At 35.4% G+C, this 21,012-nt stretch overlaps 1 protein-coding gene across 6 annotated transcripts; it reads left to right on the top strand.

The window, feature by feature from the left end:
* The first annotated feature begins 1,934 nt into the window (after window positions 1–1,934).
* On the top strand, window positions 1,935–19,989 carry LOC106070909 (bifunctional heparan sulfate N-deacetylase/N-sulfotransferase 2-like). Of its 6 annotated transcripts, none has more exons than XM_056007237.1 (15): window positions 1,935–2,090; window positions 4,886–5,890; window positions 9,371–9,567; window positions 9,677–9,803; window positions 10,829–10,941; window positions 12,064–12,246; window positions 13,040–13,168; window positions 13,975–14,157; window positions 15,289–15,385; window positions 15,646–15,769; window positions 16,747–16,918; window positions 17,493–17,635; window positions 17,728–17,755; window positions 18,892–19,001; window positions 19,782–19,989. In XM_056007237.1, the coding sequence occupies exons 2-15, from the start codon at window positions 4,978–4,980 to the stop codon at window positions 19,984–19,986; spliced, it is 2,724 nt and encodes a 907-aa protein (XP_055863212.1). In that variant the 5' UTR covers window positions 1,935–2,090; window positions 4,886–4,977; the 3' UTR covers window positions 19,987–19,989. The 6 variants fall into 6 exon arrangements, with proteins under 6 accessions (XP_055863212.1, XP_055863214.1, XP_055863216.1 ...); XM_056007239.1 differs by having other exon boundaries at window positions 1,935–2,237; XM_056007240.1 differs by lacking the exon at window positions 1,935–2,090 and adding an exon at window positions 2,899–4,308.
* The last annotated feature ends 1,023 nt before the right edge of the window (window positions 19,990–21,012 follow it).

Below are 21,012 nucleotides of genomic sequence, written 5' to 3'. Positions count from 1 at the left end.
GCCCCAACTGCCCAACAGACTAAGGGATAGGTAAAGGTAACTTATGTATCTATGATGCTTTATTTGTCCAATGGATTGAGCGGATGTAAAGGAAATAACGATATACATATTTGCGAGTGACTGCCCGTGATTTTGTGCTTTTTAAAATTGTGCCTCTTTTCTCTAGGTTTATAAAATGTTTCCTCGTCTCTTACAAAGCAAAATAGTCAATAATATTCCTTACCTGCTCTAACCGTTTTTTTTTTTTGTGGAAGATCCGCATCCAAGGAGTCACACGGGGCTCGAGTTCCGCAGTTTGCGACCCACTGATCTATGAGAAAGAAAACTCTTGAATCCAAACCTCCGCTGCCTTGCGGCTATATCCAAACACGGGAAAGACTTCGAAAGACAGCTCTGAAGAAAAATCAGGAAGCTGGTGACCCACACTGCGCTACTAAACTGAATCGGATATTTCCGTTCCTTTGGTCACATCAGCAGCATAGAGAGGTAGAAAACTGCTGTGTTCCGACCATAAATAATGCCCAGGCCTTCAGCGAGATGAACCATAGTTATTACGACTGAAGGAGGCCAACAAAGGTAGTGTCTATTTGAGCACCATACTAATTCTTCATTGAGGATGGCTGTCTGACTGATTGATCAGTGTGTTTCTGATGATTGACTTTGTCTCCAAAAAAAACCCAATAAAAGTGACTGTACTTGGAGAGTTGCTGATAAGCCTTAGTAGAGAGAATGTGTGTGGTCTGAATGAGTTGTAGTACAAGCAGATATATAAACATCCAAAGACTAGTGGTTTAAATAATTACTGCAGTTACTTATTTATTAGTGTTCCTCTATTTAGGAGTTGCTGCTAATATTGAGTTTGTGAAAACAATAAACCTCTAAGTTCTACATTTTAGTTAATAAAAGATATGTGTAGTATATGGCCGGATAGACAGTCTGAAATCAATTATAGATTTATAGTTATACTCTGAAGAATTCATACGAAGGCGTAGAATACACATTTGAGAGCCAAAGAAAAAGCGTAGTGGATTATAAATGAACCGTGCGTTGAATAAATTGAAATACTGCATTCTCGGTAGATCTCTTGAACCATATACAGTGCCTTACATATTTATATACTAGTGATTGTGATATATATATATATATATATATATATATATAAACTATAATTAGGGAAGATCCTGATAAATATTTTGAATTCGATATTTTTGTACCATTGTTAATTGTCCATTTTTCAAATAAGCTAAGTAGGACTATCCACATCTTTCAATTTAGCATGACATGTTGGCCTACTATTCTTAATACCTAAATGAAAATTGGATGTAGCGTGCAGACCACGTACTCCAAAGCTGCACGTTTTACCGAGAGGCCCGAACAAGATACTAACCAAGTAAAGTCCCTTAGAAGGAAAAAAAAATACACGAAGAGCAGCACGTCTCACTATGAAGGGTAGTTTATCTTGGATTTAAGACTTATCCTTCCAACAAGAAAATAAAAACTTAGAATAGGTCTAAGAATACCTAGAACTAGGCCCATATATAACATATTTTCAGACTCTATATATTTTGCAGTTTCATCATAGATATATTTAATTTTGAAATATAGACACTTCGAAAGCGTTCACGGACTTCTAAACTTTGTTCCGCCAGGCTGTCATTCCAAAAGACTTCCTTAGTGTATCTCCTTTAGAGAAAATATACAATGTAGAAAGTGAGACTATGAAATTCCTTCTTTTTTTTTTTTTTTTTGACTCTAAACTGTACAGTTGACCGGCCGGACGACACACACACACCTCCGACAGATTTTCATTTTTATCCTATGTACTGATCAATAGTTGAGGACATTTATGAGGCAAGCACAAGTACGTTCCAACATATCGATTCCACACAAAATATCGCGTTCATCTCTCCCCAAACACATAGCACTATTTATGTTAAGTCAACGTGCACTTGACACACAATCATTAGAATTAGTGGCATGGTTATTATAAGGATGTGTTTAGTCATCATTTGTTTCTGAACACGACACAGTTCTATGCCTAAGTGTATTCTTTCATGTTAAAACCAGGCGTACTGGATTATAAATGAATTGTGCGTTGAATTAATTGAATTAAGTATATTGTATTGAACATAGAAAGGCTTAATGAAAGCTCTAGACACACTCTTGTTCATTTTGTAATATTTTGCAAGTTCAAGCACAAATCAGCCATATTGATTTCAATACAAACATTTTCTTCGGTATCTATGTTTCTTTATGATTTTTTAAATAAAGAGAGTTCTATTATCGGCTTCTTAAGTCACAATCATAGACCTAGGTATATCTTATCTAGACTGGAAATGTCGTGGCAGATCACCATCTTTTTTCAAACGAGACCTCAAATGGAAAATGATACAAGATTTAGTCAAATGTTTAGAGTCGTTAAATGCATCTAATTTTTAAAATATTGTTTTTATTTAGCCTCTTAAACTGGTAGTTTTAAATATTGCAATCTTCAATGAAACCCCTTTGTCTTTTTAATTTTTGTTTAAATTTTTTTTTGCTAATTAAAGTCTAGCCCAGTGCGATAGGTCTATATATTAAACCATGATTAAACACCATTGTACGTATATGCAGGATTTACCAAATTACTGCGCTTTAATAATCTTAAAACAAAAATCTTTTCTTTAAAAAAGTTAAATTCTAGCTGTTTAAAGCATAGTCAAATATATTCCAGAAATCGATAACATCTAGATCTTGTTGGGTGCCTGGCCGTGTGGTTTGCACTTCGGATAAGCGTCACGATAGTCACGAGTTCAAACCATGCCCAGTCTACAAATCCTCGCCACCCCGATGGAGGTTTGGGCTATGACGATGTAACATTCATTACAGAAGAAACGTCTGAAACCTACGTGCAATTTGAATATGATGGATGAACAAGCAAAATATTTTGTTAAAAATAGCTAGGCCTACTTTAAACAAAGCTTATAAAGGGAAAGAACAGGTCATGTAGGCTACAGCCATATATATTAATAATGTGATATTTATATCCCTTTTTCTATATGAAAGAAAATTAATTACCGCTAAATAATTGTTTAATTGTTTTTTTTTTAATTGATTCGTGTTTTGTTAGGTACAATGAATAATAACTTGACCCGAGAATGGGAAGTGGGAGAAATAACGTGTACACAGTTTGTAGCCTACCAGATAGACGGAGTGAATTGATATTTGCTTTGTACAAAATGAAACGTTGGACTGACAAGCTGGTCTAATAGATTAAATCTCTTTCTTAATTAGATAGACCTAGTCACTATAGTAGACCTATTTCTAGTTCCCTATTTTCTTACGAAGCCACTGTTGTTTTTTTTCCACTACTTTTTTTTTCATATACACTTTTTTTTAAGGCCCCAAAAGTGGAAAAGCCGTATATTTGTTTTGGTTGATCTGTCAATCCGGTCGTCTAGGCTAAAACGCAAAAAAACTAAAAAAGATATTGAAAACCTGATTTTTTTTTTCGCCGGCGACCCTCAAAGCCTTAGTCTAAATTGAGGAGGTATATTTTCTTTACAAGGAACAAATTGGCTGTATTAGTAGGCCTATTAATTCACATTAGAATTTTAAAACTAAAAACATTATTCAAAAGGTTCTTAAAAATCTAACATTTTGCGTGCGTCAAAACGTCGAATATTCAAAGAGCGTTTAGAATAATTAAGATCTTGATGGCCTTTTTCCAGATTCTCATGAAATATTATTTAATATTTAATTGTCCTGGATTTATAAATGATTGCACCCTTGTATAATCTCGGCAGCCGCAGTAGCTGTTGTAGTGTCCGTCTTCCAGTAGCTTCAATTAAGTGCTCTCGTTCAATCTTTCTTTGCTTTTCCTTCTAGACCAATAAGTCAAGCTACGTAAACTGTTTAAAACTTGTTCATGTTGAATAAATAAAGAAGGACTCATGAAAGTTTTCCAGCTACATCTTAAAGAGGTCGAAACTTATTTTCAAAAAGCTTGTTCAGATTGAACAGAAAAAAAAAATGTTCGTCGGGTAATAAAATTGAGTAATCGAGTTTGTGTACAAACATTAATCGATAGACTTTGAATACACTGTTATGTGTACAAGTCTTCAGAAAGTGAGTTGAACAATTGACTTTGATATACATGTATAGTGTGAATGATGTTTTTTCTTCACGTGGATTAACTTTTTCCTGCAAGTCAGTGAAAATTTATTGTTCGTGAAAAAATATGAATGTTAAATCTACACCAAACGTATCTCGTGTCGACTAGATGTCTGGCTTAATATAGAGATATTTGAAGAGTCAGATAGTGAAGTGGTATAAAGCTTATTACAAAGCTTATATCAACTCGCTCTATTTGTCTGGTAAATTAGCTCATTGGTTTCTTTTTTTATTGACTTGTTTTGTTTGGTAAAAGAAATAAGTGTGCAAAATTTCAGCTTGATCCGAGATTGGGTGTGGGAGAAATAACGTGTACATACTTTTTACCAGACAGAAAGACAGATTGAGTTGATATTAGCTTTGTACAAATATTTAGGTAAAGATGAACACAAATAAACACAAGAACCATATTTTTGGTTCAATGAAATGAATGGAAAATTATTTTAAAATATTTTTTTTTAACTAGTCCACATGTGACGTGCCACAGTTGTGTTCTAAAATCACAGGCCTAGCTTAAAGCTTATGCTAAATAAAAAGATAACAACATGGATCTACCATAATCTTGTGTTAGATAAGAAACAAACATAGATTTAGCATCTAGTTAAATCTTGTGCTACATAAAAAAAATACATCTATCATCTAGCTTTAACTTGTATTACATAAATAATAATAATAAAAACAAAAATCTATCTTACTTAAAACTAGTTGGTGCTTACATTTCCTTGATTTACAGTTTCAGCAAGGATGCAGAAAGTCTGTAGGCCGATATGAATGTTGTGTGCGTAGCATAGCGATCAGCTCGTTCACGTCCTCAGGCCGCTCATCATGTCAATTCGCATTGTAGCGGTGTGGATGCTGTCACTTATTGGTAGGACATGTTCCGTCAAGAGGTGTTCCCCGGTGAAGGTGCTGACCATCGCGTTCTCCGTCATTCTGACTTGGGCAGTGCTGGTACTTATAGACATCTCTGGCATCATGCCTGGGCACTCATCTGTAGTAAACCCAAACGATGACGAAGGTGCATTCGTACTCACTGAGAGAGAGTGGATCGCAAACGAACAGTCTTTAGTTGGGGACTATCTAGTCCAGGACAATCCACTCGGAACTTATTTTAGCGACAAACTTCCTGGTAACGCGCCTTTGGGATCGTCGTTTTACGCATCAAAGGTTGACCACCGGATACCTTTGAAAATGGTGCTTGTTTTTGTGGAGGATTCTAAATCTGCCCTCGTTTCAGAATTGGGACAGTTTTTGGCCTTGCAGAGGATTGAATATAGGACTAGTCTCCTTCGCGAAGATATTCCAGCGTTAGTATTGACGGATATCGATGTGCCAAGGTACGCCTTGCTCGTCTTTGATGACTACCTCTCCTACATGAGCCTGGACCCAGCCAAGCGATCCCTGATCGACGATTACTGCAAGAAATACAGCGTTGGTATTTTGGCCATCACCCATTCGGCGGGCGCTTCTAGGACCAAAACTTTTACTGATCACAAAATTAAACTTCAGCAAGGGATGAGGTTGAAGAGCTTCATATTCAATCCGGAAATAGATTTCTGGAGGGTAGTCAGAGCAGAAGCTACGTTTGAGGACATCCTTCCTTCGTCTGATTGGACGATATTTATAACTGAGCACGCGACTTACAAACCTCTGGTATTCTCCACTACACAAAACAGTTGGTTGCGAAGTGATGAAAAAGAGAACAATGCGCCAAAAGTCATCGCAGTTTACGACGTAGGTATGCATTTTGTCATTTTGAAAGCTTTAAGAATTGTAAACCCTCAATGAGGCCGGAAGTTGCAATGGTTTAAATATAACCAGTTTTGATATAAAAAAAAAAACGAACATAACGTTTTCAATTTTAAATTTCGTTTGAAAAATCATCATCATTAATGTACCTTTAGTGCAGTGGTGTAGCTAGAGATTTTCTAGCCCTCGGGGCATTCGACATCATAACATGAGATATTGTACTTAATAAATATATTAGTCTAGTCGGGGACCGGGGGACTTTCGAATTTGGACTCCCCCCCCCTCCCCACATTAGCTACGCCACTGCCTTGGTGGGGTTATGGTGCATGCATTTCAGGTTCTCCTAATCTCAGTCAGATGCTATACCAACTAGCGTCTCTAGAGACAGCCCTGTCCCTTTTCTTATGCCAACTAACTTTGCTTCGGTCGACCTTTAAGATTAACTGAATGATAATACAGTCCAATAAATCAAGCTGCAGTGTGTCCAGCCTTCGACTCTTCAATTTCATTTGTTTTTAGTTCACTTACCTAACCTTTTTAAATAAAAATTGTTACTTACCATCGTTTAAAAGTGTTACCTTTTTAAATTGTTTACTTAAATTTTTTTTTCTAATCAATTTTCCCAATGATCATATCATCTTTTATCTTTTGTTTCTATCATAGACATAAATAAATATAGACTGGAAAAAGGAAGTAACTTCATGTAACTAGTGATGGGCAAAAGTTAACTAAAAAGTTGCTAACTTTTAGTTTAACTAAAAAAAATTAGTTAAGGCCAAAGTTTAATTAAAAAAAAAAAGTTTAGTTAAAATCCTAGTTTAATTAATTTTTTTTAGTTACAAACTAAAAAGTTTAATTACAAATTTTACAAACTTTTTTAACAGACATACCAATAAATATTTAGATCTATGTAATTTGGAGAATATATGTAATAAATAATAGAGAGGAGAAATAACTAGAGGGTGCACAGGTCACTAGAAAGCCTTTTGACCTTTACCCTATAATGGTCGCTATTCCCGCCAATTCAATGTATTTGAAAGGCGAGAAAAATAAACGTGTTCATTATATTTCTAGCAAGTTTCGCTGCTTGATAAATCCTGATAATTCCTTGCTTCTATTGATCTACATTTTGTTGCTTTTTTTTTTTAAACACCAGTGTGTTCCTGTATAGCTGCAGACAAAGAATTTTGCTTTACTATAGAATATAGATCTAAAAGAAATGTCGACTCTTTCTATTTTATTTTAAAACTAGTACTAGTAGATAGATCTAGAGTTAGAGTCTAGTGACGTCTAGTCTATTAGTATTAGAATTAGTCTAGACTACTATAGTCATAATAGTCTATATTTAATTATTTTAGTCTCTTAGTCTTAAGTAGAGTCTAACTCTTAGTAGTCTTAGATCTAGAATCTAGATGTAAATTTAAAATTATAAGTCAATAATATAGATCTATTAATTGAAATCTATATTACTTCACTTTATTAGACTAGACTAGAACTATTAGTTTAGAGATTCTACTATTCTAGAATTAGAGTCTAGATTTGATTATTAGATCTAGATATATTATATCTAATTACTTATTATACTAAGACCTAAGTCTAAGATTAATAGATGATAGATCTATAATGACTATAATACTAGACTAACTGTATCTAACTAACTAATAATAGTCGTCACTATACTATTACTAGATCTAATACTAAATTAACTAAATCTAGAGTTATAGACTAGATCTACATCTACTTCTATTATAATTATACTTATATCTACTAACTATAATAGATCTATTAGACTAGATCTAGTATTAACTACTATGGAGTATACAGTTATACAGACATAAATACCCATATCTAGTTATAATCATAATTATCATAATCTAAAATCTCTAGCTAGATCTAGAGTTACTAAGATATCTACTAGAGACTATCTAGATTTTAGATATAGACAATATAGTAGTTACTTAGTAGTAGTAGTAGTAGGCCTAACTAGTATTTCTTAGATTATTTTTTGATTAAAATATTAATTATTTGATCTAGGTCTAGTAGCTAGATTTAATTCTAGATCCAGATTATGTTTCTGATCATTTCGTTTGCAGAAGATATTAGATCTCTAGATCCAGAATATTCTAGAATCTAGGTCGAGTTAGTTAGAGTGCTGTTTTATCATTACTTCTAAAGGTAACTTATATTAGAACTTGGACAATTACTTCTAATTTCTTTCTATAATATAATTCTAATTCTAGTGATTCTATTAACATCTACATCTATCCCATAAAGACATTTAAATCTTGTTTCATGTGCACAAATAAATGTTTATTACATTTTGCTAAAGAGATTGGTTGTGCTTTATATTTTTCATGTTTGGCTGTTTCGTCCTTAAAAAAGGTCAAAATAGTTTGTAAAAGTTTAACTAAAGTTTCTTAGTTTAGTTTAACTATTTTTTTCAATTTGTGATTAACTAAAAGTTTAATTACTTTTTTTTAGTTCAAACTTAGTTTTAGTTTAACTAAAAAAATTTAGTTTAGTTCCCATCACTACATGTAACTTGAAAACATGTATATCTATTGTATTCGGATTTCCGAATTATGAAAAATTGCATGATCTTCATTCTTAGAGATTAAACAAAACTACACTGCCTCCTTATTTACAATATATATAGGTGTGTGGCTGAAATAGATATGAATACTTAACTTTTGTACTGTTAATAAATGCTGTATAATAAAGGACTCGAAATTGCAAGTCACAAATTTTCGTTTAATAAAACTCTTTAATCGGCCAGTCTATATTTATTTATGTCTATGGTTTCTATATTCATGCATATTTTTAAATGTTTAATTGCATAACTCAATATCTTTTTACACAGTTTTACAACTACATTTATTTGGCTAATATCCTGAAAGATTGCTTAAAAAAAGACTGTTTAGGAGGTCAAAGACACATTTTTTTTTTTACTTTTTTCCCCCCTAAAACTCGTTCTTTCTTAATAAACATTAAAAATAAGTAAAATATAAAACATACTTTAAAAAAAGGTTTATATAATGGAAGTACTCCGTATTGACAGCAATATATCTCAATGCTGTATGATTTGTTTCCTTTTGAGTATCAAACAAAATAAATTAATTACCACTATTTACCACTATTGATTTAGGCTATCAGTTTGTTAATTTTTTTTTTTGATTGATTCATGTTTTTTAAGAACAATGAATAATTATGTGAAGTTTTAACTTGGTCAGAGAATGGGAAATGAGAGAAATACTGTGTTCAAAATTTGTACCAGACAGATAGACAGAGTGAGTTGATATAAGCTTTTGATAGAAAACAAATCCTTTTCCACAGTGAAAAAAAAAATTAATTAGCTGATTTCTACATCAAACCAGTTAAACCTTAAGAGGCCTTATAAAATGTACAGCATTGATTTCAATGTTCAAAACTGAACTGACCATGCTCATTTCATCTAACATACTTAACAAAGGTCTACTTGATGGGGTCCAAAAGGTTCTCCTAGGCTACGATCTCAGCTTTTGGCTCAACTCCATACTTGCCATGGATGCTATGACGTATCTAAGCAACGGACGCCTTGGCTTGCCGCTGGATCGACTACTTCAGATCGACATAGACGACATGTTTGTTGGTCACACAGGAATTCGGACTTTGGTCAGCGATGCTGAAGTAATATTTTCTTCCAAAAAATTTTGTAATAAAGTTTAATGCGTCGTGTATTTATTAATTTACATAAAAACTAATAAATAAAAATATTGTTTTATCTTTCTTCCAACAGGAAATGTTAAATAGTCAGAACCGTATTCGTACACTCATACCAAATTTTCGTTACTTTTTGGGTTTTTCGGGCGGAATGTACATGAACGGGACGGAAGCGGAAAAGGCAGGAGATAAGAGGATTGTGGGTAAGCTAAGGCCAATTCGAGATAACTCAGGATTGTAAAATATTCATTTAGTTGATTAGATACATTTTAGATGTTCAGGTTAGGTGCTCGAAAAGATAACCTAAATTTCAGCGCCACTTCTGTTAATGCTTTATAACCATAGACATAAATAAATATAAACTGGAAAAAGGAAATAACTTCATGTAACTTGAAAACATGTATATCTATTGTTGTCGGGTTTCCGAATTCTAAAAAGTTGCATGATCTTCAGCCTTAAAGATCAAACAAAACTACACTGCTGTATAATAAAGTACACAAAATTGCAAGTCTCACATTTTCGTTTCACAAAACTCTTTTATCGCCAGTCTATATTTATTTATGTCTATGTTTATAATCAAAACAGAGAAAGATAAAGAAAATCTATACGCCAATGTTCGGTGGTCTTATTCAAGTAATGGTAAAGGGCTTGGACATGTGGATGTAATCAAACGGGACCTCAGAGTAGTGGACATCGAAGTTGACCACTGGGAAGACATAGCCTTAGACCACACTATGTTGAGAGAGATGTTGACCAAGAAAGCTATAGACAGCGAAATAGCTTTGGCCTCAGCTCTGGAAGAAAAGCGTGACAAACGAAAAATAGCTGGCTCCTCTACCACCAAAGCAAATGCCAACTTAACCTGCGCTATATTTTCACGGAAATGCCTCTCGAGAATAGGACTTCAGAGTCACATGAAAAAGTGTTCTACTGGTGTATCTATATGAGCCATAGTCGTTCTACGACTGAAGGAGGCCTACAAAAAGTGATTGGATTTAGAACAGAACATCAAGATTTGAATATTTACAAAAAAATGTTTGACAGTTGAGTGTTTTAGAACGGTATTGTCAATTCTCCTTCCTCTCTCTCTCTCTCTCTCTCTCTCTCTCTCTCACATACATTCACACACACACACACACACACACACCAGAAAGATGTGAAAAGGGTTGGGGGGATAAATATGGCACTGTAGCAAATGGCTGTATCGTTGTTTGCTCTCTTATTTCAGAGTTAGGAAAAGATTTTGTCTGGTTCAACCACATGTTTCGCCATGAGCAGCCTCACGCCATGAACTACACATCTTTGAAGGCATCCATACAGAAAAACGTACAATTTGCAGCTGTAAGTCTTTGAAGATTGAAATTAATAGTGTTCTCAAGTTTTAATATGTACGTAACATTCCTTTCCTCACAATCCCCGCATCCTCCCCTCCCCCTTTCCCACCAAAAAAAAAAAACACAAAAAAATAAATAAATAGCTTCGAGTCTCTGTCTCAGTTTTTTACACCCTCAACCTCTTGCTTTGTTCATAGGTTTTACCCACCGGCTACTCCCGGTTTTTTTTTTTTTCAATCGTAATTTGTCATCGAAATTTTATTTCAGATTTCCCGAAGATTTAAATAAAATCACGAGTAACCAGGTCTAGAGCCAAGTAAAAGTGAATTCTGCATCTTATTTGGTCAAAATGGCTTGAACTTGTGGGTACTCTTACTGAAGAAACTGATATACGATATTGCAAAAATATTTTTTTTTTTGGTATGGTCACGGTTACCCTTGTAATAATAGATACAGAGTGGCTAAAGACGGATTTGTTTTTGGGACAGCATTTTTCCGATCCTGTGATAATCTGCTCCAATCATGATCGATCACAATGGCATTGGGCCCCACAAAGAACTGCTGTAAAAAAAAACAACAAACTATTATGGTCATTTCACAAGGTCCACCTTCCTTCGGGTAACTGTACCAGGAAAAAGAAAAAGAGGCAGACATACAAAGCAATAATAAGACAACATCAGACTGTGCGGTCTGTCAATGAAAGAAATTCTACTGAAGGCAAAAGACAGAGAGGAATGGAGAAAGACGGTCCACAGGGGCAAGCGCACATGATCTGTCCATACCTCTCTTGTCTTTTGCATTGAATATTTCTATTTTCTGGAGTGATCCTTCTCATTTGTGATAAACTTCTAGACGTTTTGTAGATGATATCTAGTATCTCTAGTCTCTAGTATCTCTAGTCTCTAGTATCTCTAGTCTCTAGCATCTCAATTCCATTGCTAGGATTCTCCTCTCTTGTTCTGCAGTTATTGAACCAAGATTCGCAAAGCTTACAAGAATGGCGCCAAGACCAAGGAGCGCATCGCTCTGATTTTAGTGCTGAAAACCAATAACCTAAAAGCTTATGTTTTAGCCAACAAGCCAAACTGATTTTAGATTTAGCTTATTTTAATGTCTATTTGTGTTATAGACTCACGGGATGGAGGTGATTCGAGAGTATATGGTGACACCGCACCATTCCGGAATCTACCCAGTCATTGAAAGCCTCTACGATTACTGGACGGAGTCAAAAGTTCTGTGCACGAGTACCGACATGTATCCACGCAACCTCCCGCAGTGGGCGAGACGAGGTTTCATCCACAGAGGCATCATGGTAACGTGATAGTTTTTGAAAATATTAATACTAGTGAAGACGAAAGGAAGATGAGATTTTTATTTTTTAACCTGAGTGTCAATTAAATGGAAAGACGAATGAGAGATGGGAAAGGGGCACTCGGAAAAAGAACAGCAATGGAGTGGTGAGATAGTGAAGGAATTAGTAAGGGAAGCCAAGTTTTTCTAAATTGTATTTTGCATCGTGACGTCTTTCTGCTGGACATTTCAAAACAGTCCAAAATTACTTACTTACTTAGACTTAGGTCCTTTCGCGACCAATCCTCATAGAAGGGCTGAACACTGACCCGCAACGTCACAACCTGTGGGCAGTTTAGGCCAATAGCGTGTAGCTACGTCACAGGCCTGTACGACGTGGCAACGAGCTATTGGTCTCCATAGCCCACAGGTTGCGACGTCGCAGGTCAGTTTTGAGGCCTTCTATGACGAATGGCCTCACGCCGCTGCACAGAGATGGGTCTTGGGCGAGTTCCACAGCCTTTCCCCAACTGGTGCTCATGACTCTTCCAAGAAGGTGTGACGTCATATCACACGTGGACGGCCTTCGCATTCCTCTTTTCAGCTTCCATTTTATGTCTGACTTTGGTCAACGTGATTTGTCTTGCCTAAGGAAAAGCTCCTCCTCGAATCTCATACGACGTTCGGTCCCCATTTCACTCAGTCAAAAATTAAAGTCAGCAATCTTTTTTTTTGTAAACATTATTTTTATTGGGTCGGGGAAGTGATGGATCCCGTACTGATTCCGTTGTAATTGTCTTATCTGGAAATACCAGGTCGTACCTCGACAGACATGCAGACTATTTACACGTACAATCAAGTACGAGAACTACCCTGGAGGTAAAGCCGAGCTAGACAGAAGTATCTTTGGGGGTTACCTGTTCAAAGTGTTTTTGACTACACCGGTGAGTTGTTTTCTCAATTCGGAGATAGTTCGGCAAAAGATCGAAGGACAATTTTCCCACTTCATACCCAGTTACCATTACGCAGTTGTTGTTTGTTTGTTGTTTTTTTTTTATTTGTTGTTTTTTTTAACTTTTTTTATTTGTTTGTTTGTTTATTTGTTTGTTTTTTATTTATTTTTTTACTTTTTTTATTTGTTTGTTTGTTTATTTGTTTGTTTGCAGTATGACATTTCACTTTGTTCAGCATATCTTCTTGTTTTCCTGTCATCATTGTTTTCTTCTTATCTTTGTTATCCACTAAATTCTAAATAGGCTGTCGTGATCAGTAATCAATAGAGGAAAACCTTGAGTAATATCAGTCAATTTAGAGAGACCTCAGAACAGACTAAAAAGTAAAGTAGCAAAAATACACCGAATCATACCCCCCCCCCCAACACACACAACTTAATTTAAAAAAAAAGACAAAGATAAAAGCACATTTCTTATTCCATATGCTTGGACACATTTTTATAAATAGGCCTACTCCTTATTCCCTACTGCCATTAGGGCGTGAAACGTGTTGCCTGAATCAACGAGAAAACGGTGTAGCAGAGATTACCCTGTATATTTTTAATCACTAAAATAAATAAACCAACTGAAGAACAGCCATCAGCATAGACTGGTTGCTTTGGGCTGTCGACATGTTCGTATGCCCCACCCCCGGACCAAAATAATTTTAAAAATATTTAGGCCTATATATAATAATATACGATTTTTGAAAAAGTGTTTCAACCAAATGACTATTTTGTGATTATCTTGTACTTTAGTTTATGATATTCATGACCCACATGTCCAACTATGCCAACGATCGCCTGGCCATCTACGCCTTTGATAACGTCCTTCAGTTTGTGTCTAACTGGACAAACTTGCGTCTGCTGGCACTTCCACCAGTAGAGATGGCACGAAGGTATTTTCAGATGTACACGCAGGAAATAAACGCTGTATGGACGGTACGTCGAGTGCAGTCTTGGGTTGCAATAGAGGAATTTATAAGTGGACTCTCTCTCTCTTCTATTTCTCTCTCTCTTCTTTCACTTTGTGTAAATGTTGGTGAGCATAATGTTGGTGAGTATAATCTGTAGCTTTACGTAAATGTTATTAAACGTTATTACAATAGCTCTATTCAAGTCACAGTTTTATAGAGAGGGAGGAACCTGGACACGATTATCAAAAACGGCTCAAAAGATTTTCCTAGAAATGTAATAGTTGATGATTATCGCTGAGAAAAGAAATACTAGCTTCTTGGCCACACTAGGGAAACTCTTATTTAACCGTTATAATTTTTCAAAGTAAAAAAAGAAAAGAAATTTAAATTTGGCTGGAGAACTAGGTCTAGAGCTAGATTCAACATCGATTCTGAAAGGACTAAAAATATTTTTGTTTTTTAATCTAACATCCATCAGTTATTAAGAGAAAAACATCACTGTATAAGTTGTATAAAGGAGGTATGGCCTTTTTCAAAATGTATTTCTAATGTTTTTCTTGTTAAAATTAATTTCAGTCATGTAGAATAGGGGGGTCGAAACCACGACTGTTTCGTTATATGGTCGACTTATCTCATCAGCAGTACTAACATAGACACAATTTGACCTAGAAATAAAGGATTCAATTTTTTTTCTTCTATTGAGCAGTGTTTTTAAGACAACCTTCCACCTTTTGATTCTTGAATACGAAGACAGTGTGCGCTAACAGAAGGAATTATAAAACAGTGGCGTAGCTATGTATTGGCCATCGTTTAGGGATCCGGTGGGCTTGACCTATGCGTAATATATATATATATATATATATATATATATATATATATATATATATATATATATATATATATATATATATATATATATATATATATATATATATATTAATGTAAAAAACAATTACGAACACTCAGTTGGGGGCACCCGTCAAGTAGGGGCCCGGTGAATTCTCAAATACTCCCCCCTCCCCCAATCCTAGCTACGCCACTGTTATAAAATAACAACAAAAAAACCTCTCCATTTTATCTGAAAGATGTGGCATTTTTATTATACGACATTTTTGTACTGATATTTTGTGACAAAAGACTTATCTTATTGTCACAGAATCCTTGTGACTACGACAAGCATCGCGAAATCTGGCCGATGTCCAAATCGTGTACAAAACTGCCATCTTTTATTATTGTTGGTCCTCAGAAGACAGGTTAGTCTATCTATCTATCTATCTATCTATCTATCTATCTATCTATCTATCTATCTATCTATCTGTCTGTCTGTCTGTCTGTCTGTCTGTCTGTCTGTCTGTCTGTCTGTCTATCTATCTGTCTGTCTGTCTGTCTATCTGTCTGTCTGTCTGTCCATCTGTCTGTCTGTCTGTCTATCTATCCCATAAAGTTATTTAATGACTTAGCACAGTGACAGTCTGACGAGCTAGAAAAGTGTTCTTTATGCTCCTGTCGACAGGCACCACGGCACTCCTGCGATTTCTCCAAGCCCACCCGATGTTACTAGGCAGCAAGCCGGATCCTGTCCACTTCGAAGAGATTCAATTCTTTCTTACCAAAAATTACCAGAATGGATTGGATTGGTAATGATTTTGACTTCACACTTCATCAGAGCTACGTATTCATGTTTCTTTGTTATCTCATGCGTATTTGCAGTTCTACTTGTAGTGTCAAAAATGTTTATTTATTTATACGCAGCAGCCCTCTTGTGCTGTTAGTGGTCTTAGTGATATCAAAGAGTAATAATAGCAGAGTATAAAAATCCCTTAAAAATAAACAGCAAAGCTTTTCTAAGGGAAAGAACACCGTCCTTACAACTATATCTCTCGATTATGTAGAAGTTATTTCTCTTATTGGACCTCAATAATAATGACAATAATTAATTGACTAGGAGGCGCGTTTGCTGAGTTGTAAAGCGCTTGGCTTCCAAACCGGGGGTCCTGGGTTCGAATCCTTGTGAAGACTGTGATTCTTACTTTCGGGACCATTGAGACCCTCTGAGTGCACACAGCTCTGGTGGGTACCTGACATCAGTAAAGGTCTTTGGTTGTTAGTCGTTGTGTTGGTCACATGACACCCTGCTCGTTAACCGTGGGCCACAGAAACAGATGACATATTCTGTCCAGGGCTTTTGCATGAGAAGGATTTGAACCTCTAAAGCTCTCACTCAAATGGAGTTTGATGATGATGATTCATCTTTACACCTCGAACTCGAAAACAATGTTATTATAATGTTAGAAACGAATGAGTATTATTATTATTATAAAAGAACGAGTATACATTCTCTGGCGAAGCCAGGGTCGAGTTTCGTTAAAGGGAAACAAAATTCATCGTAGTCCCTTTATCAGTTTCCACCGAGGAATTTTCTGGTGATGTGGCAGGTCTGCAGAAGTACCGCCCTCTGACAGGCAACGAGAATGTCTTATTATTATTATTATTATTATCTGGATTTTTAAAAAGTGTGTTATATATTTGTTCACTTATTAACCATTTTCTATTTTGAAGTTTATGCTTTTTGCCATTGCATCTATATAGGCCTACTACGTTTGTATATATCTAGGTATCAGGACCATTTCCCTAAACCATCTCATCCCCGACAAATTCTCTTTGAGAAAAGTGCCAACTATTTTGACAACGAGCTGACGCCCAAAAGAATGTATGCCCTTCTCCCTCAGGTGAAGATTGTCATCTTGCTCTGTGAACCAGCCAAGCGAGCTTACTCCTGGTACCATGTACGTGGAAGCTTTTATTTTTCGTGTATATATAATGCTAGTAGTGTTTGCTTCGCAACTGGCGTCTGTGTCGGTCATTATTGTGTTGTTTTGTAACAATAAGGCCGCATTCAAGTATGTGGACTATGTTGATGGACACTTAAATGAAAATGTACTTAATTAATGCTAGGAGTATGATACATTAGCATATTTAGCATAATATTATCTTTGTTTACGTTTTTATTTTTGTTAGTTCGTGTAGGCTCCCTTTGATATATGAGGACTAGGTCGGCTCCCTTTGATATATGAGGACTAGGTCGGCTGCACTGTCTGCAGTGCTGTATATCCGGCCCTGATTCGATTAGTTATATCCAATTACCCAGATCATCATGACTTTTTCATGTAGATTAGCTGCAAGAAATCATTAAATCGTTTTGGCTTCGTTAATTTTGGGAACCACTGATTTGAGTGATAATGATTTTGTTTGTAAAACACCTCTATTATCTATCACCTGGACAATGCTACCTAAACAATACGGGTTAATCTACTTTCAAATACATATTGTTATGATACCTTGTTCTCATATTATTCTCAGAATATGCTCTTTCATAACGACACGGTCGCCATGAACTACACCTTCTTTGAAATTGTTTCTGCTCCGGACTCGTCGCCCAAATTTTTAAAAGATGTTCGCAATCGATGTCTTCGTCCAGGAATGTACGCAGTTCATCTATCTCGGTGGTTGCAGTATTTCCCCAAAGAACAGGTTAGTTCATCTATTTAGGTGGCTGCAGTATTTCCCTAAAGAACAGGTTAGTTCATCTGTTTAGGTGGCTGCAGTATTTCCCTAAAGAACAGGTTAGTTCATCTATTTAGGTGGCTGCAGTATTTCCCTAAAGAACAGGTTAGTTCATCTATTTAGGTGGCTGCAGTATTTCCCTAAAGAACAGGTTAGTTCATCTATTTAGGTGGCTGCAGTATTTCCCTAAAGAACAGGTTAGTTCATCTATTTAGGTGGCTGCAGTATTTCCCTAAAGAACAGGTTAGTTCATCTGTTTAGGTGGCTACAGTATTTCCCTAAAGAACAGGTTAGTTTATCTATTTAGGTGGCTACAGTATTTCCCTAAAGAACAGGTTAGTTTATCTATTTAGGTGGCTACAGTATTTCCCTAAAGAACAGGTTAGTTCATCTGTTTAGGTGGCTGCAGTATTTCCCTAAAGAACAGGTTAGTTCATCTGTTTAGGTGGCTACAGTATTTCCCTAAAGAACAGGTTAGTTTATCTATTTAGGTGGCTACAGTATTTCCCTAAAGAACAGGTTAGTTTATCTATTTAGGTGGCTACAGTATTTCCCTAAAGAACAGGTTAGTTCATCTGTTTAGGTGGCTACAGTATTTCCCTAAAGAACAGGTTAGTTCATCTATTTAGGTGGCTACAGTATTTCCCTAAAGAACAGGTTAGTTCATCTATCTAGGTGGCTGCAGTATTTCCTTGTTTTCTGTAAGAACAGTAGTTGTTTACATTGTTGAATTAAATCAGAAATATGACTGTACAGTCTAAACGTAATAGGCCTATATAAAGTAGAATATAAGGAGTATGTATGTATGTATGTAAGTTTGTTCTTCATAGAAATAAAAACCATTTGACCAAATTTGATATAAATTGGCATAAATGTTACTTGGATCAGTATAATGTCCCACCCACAACCGGAAGGCCCTAAAAATAAAAAAGTATCCCAAAATCCTTATGATGTCGGTATCAAGATCCTATCCATGTGATCATGGTCCTCTTACGGAGAAGAATTATGAATTTCGCTCAGTCTTAGCCTTACAGTGTTCAATGTTTTCCATTTGAGAACCCCCTTAAAAATACTTGTCTGTTGTTTTTTTTTTGAGTTCCCTGAACATTTTTAATTATCCAATTTAATTAACACCCATTTAAATAGATCTACGTGCACTTGATTTTAAAATCCTTCATTTCTTTAATGGCTGCAGATCTTATTGATAGATTCAGACAGACTCGACAATGATCCAGTGACAGTGTTAAGGGATCTACAGATGTTTGTGGATGTGGAGCCTGTCATTGACTACAGCACTATCTTAGAGTAATGCAATCTATTTTGTTATTTATTTTTTTTTAGCGTGGGTTTCAAAAACAAAACACTTGCACGACTTATTCTATGGCACAATTACCTTTTTTTTTAAATACCAAGCTTATATCAACTCTGTCTGTCTGGTAACAAATGTTTACGTTATTTTTCCAACACCCAATATCTGATATCCCTTTCTTTCTCCCCCTCCCCCCTATTTTCCCAACTGGTCCAGACGTGATCGGATCATAGCGAATTGAGAAAGCTAAAAGCATGATATAGCACTAAACAAAAACAATTGATAAAAATATTTCTAATCGAACAAGTTTATTGTTGTAGGTCCAGATCTAGTACAAACTGAATGACCTGACTGATCTAAACTAATTGATACAGCTACACTTTGTAGAATCTTTATTTTTTTTTTTTTGAAGTATTTTTTTTCTTGTTTACTTGGTTGTTTACGTTTCATACGTCAAAAAATCCAAGTGTCCAAACGTCAGAAAATCCAAGTGTCCAAACTTCATACATGATGGATGGGGTGGGGGGAGGAGGAGAAGGAAACGGGACGGATTCGAACTCGGGATCATCGCCACAATGGTCGAAAAAAAAATACACCTACCACACGACTAGGCAGCCATTACTTTGATAAGTGTTAACGTGTGAGGGGGTGGGGGTAAGCCTATCTTTAGTTATTCGTTCTGCTGAACTTTACAAATGCATATAGGCTATACATATATATACTATGAGATTATAAGTAGCGGAACTAATGATTCGGGATATGTCTCACCACAACAGGTTTAATGTCGACAAGGGATACTTCTGCCTGAAAGAGTCCGGGTGCCTGAGTTCTAACAAAGGGCGCAAGTACGCCCCAATGGACCCAGTGTCAAGAAGTTTTCTCACCTCCTATTACAGAGACCACAATCTAAATCTCAAGACATTATTGAACAATATAGGTCATCCATTTCCTACATGGCTGGAAAAAATAGAAGAGTCATAGATATGCTGTGGGTCTTTTAAAATTATTTTAGTGGTAGATGTATTACTGTATATGTGTAAACTGATGGTGTGTCTGTGTTAGGTGTATCTCTTGTGTGCTGAGTTAGTTTAAACAAGTTTTGATATTATATTGAATTTTTTTTTTTTTAAGTGGAAGTATATTTCTTTTAGCGAGGGTGTCAAAGATAAAGTGGTGATATAGAAACTTATTTACTGTGATTAGTGCTACATCATATAAGAAATATTAATCGTTTGAATTTTTACTTTTTATTGTTGATTAATAATCTAATGTTACAGCAGTTTTTCAGTTATTCCAATATGCATTCTACATTAGGGTGGTCACCTTAAGAGTAATTATTTTTTAAATGAGTAAAAAAAAAAAAAACTCAAAAAACTTTTGAAATTAAAGAATATATTGTGATATAAAATAAAAAAGTGAATGTTTGATGTTCTTTATATAAAGAAAATATAGACTGTTGGTAGTACCGGTACCTGGCATTACAGACAAAAATTTGAAAAAAAAAAAAGGGTCTGACTGTTTTTTTTTATGTTTTAGACCTTCCTTCAGAAATGGTCCACAAATGAGATTGGACCAAAGCGCTCTGAGCAGGCTATAAGCATGAAAGTAGCGCTATATAAAAGCTATAATAATAATGTAAGACTATTATGTACTCATTTTAAACCTTCTGTGGTACATGAGAGGATGGCACTGGGTAGGGCTTAAACTAGGGACTATAATGATGACACTCTGAAAGGCATTCCACATGATGTTGCAGCCACCATTTCTTTAAAATTTGAAAACTGAAAGTCAAGTTGTCAAAAATGGCAAGATGTTTCTGAGTGTTCCTGTAAAAGGGATTGTACCAAATAAGAAATAACATCAAGCATTTTCCTTCAGTTTTATTTTGGATGAAAAAAAAAAAACTAGACAAGGCGTTAAAGATTGATAAATAACAAACTAGTCAAGAATGTGTTTACAACTTAAAATATCAAACATACAGCCTCAAAGAATGAACAATATTTATAT

Source organism: Biomphalaria glabrata, chromosome 12, assembly GCF_947242115.1.
Source record: "Biomphalaria glabrata chromosome 12, xgBioGlab47.1, whole genome shotgun sequence".
NCBI lineage: Eukaryota > Metazoa > Mollusca > Gastropoda > Planorbidae > Biomphalaria > Biomphalaria glabrata.
Note: the sequence above shows the minus strand (reverse complement) of the source record. Positions and strands in the feature narration are given on the sequence as shown.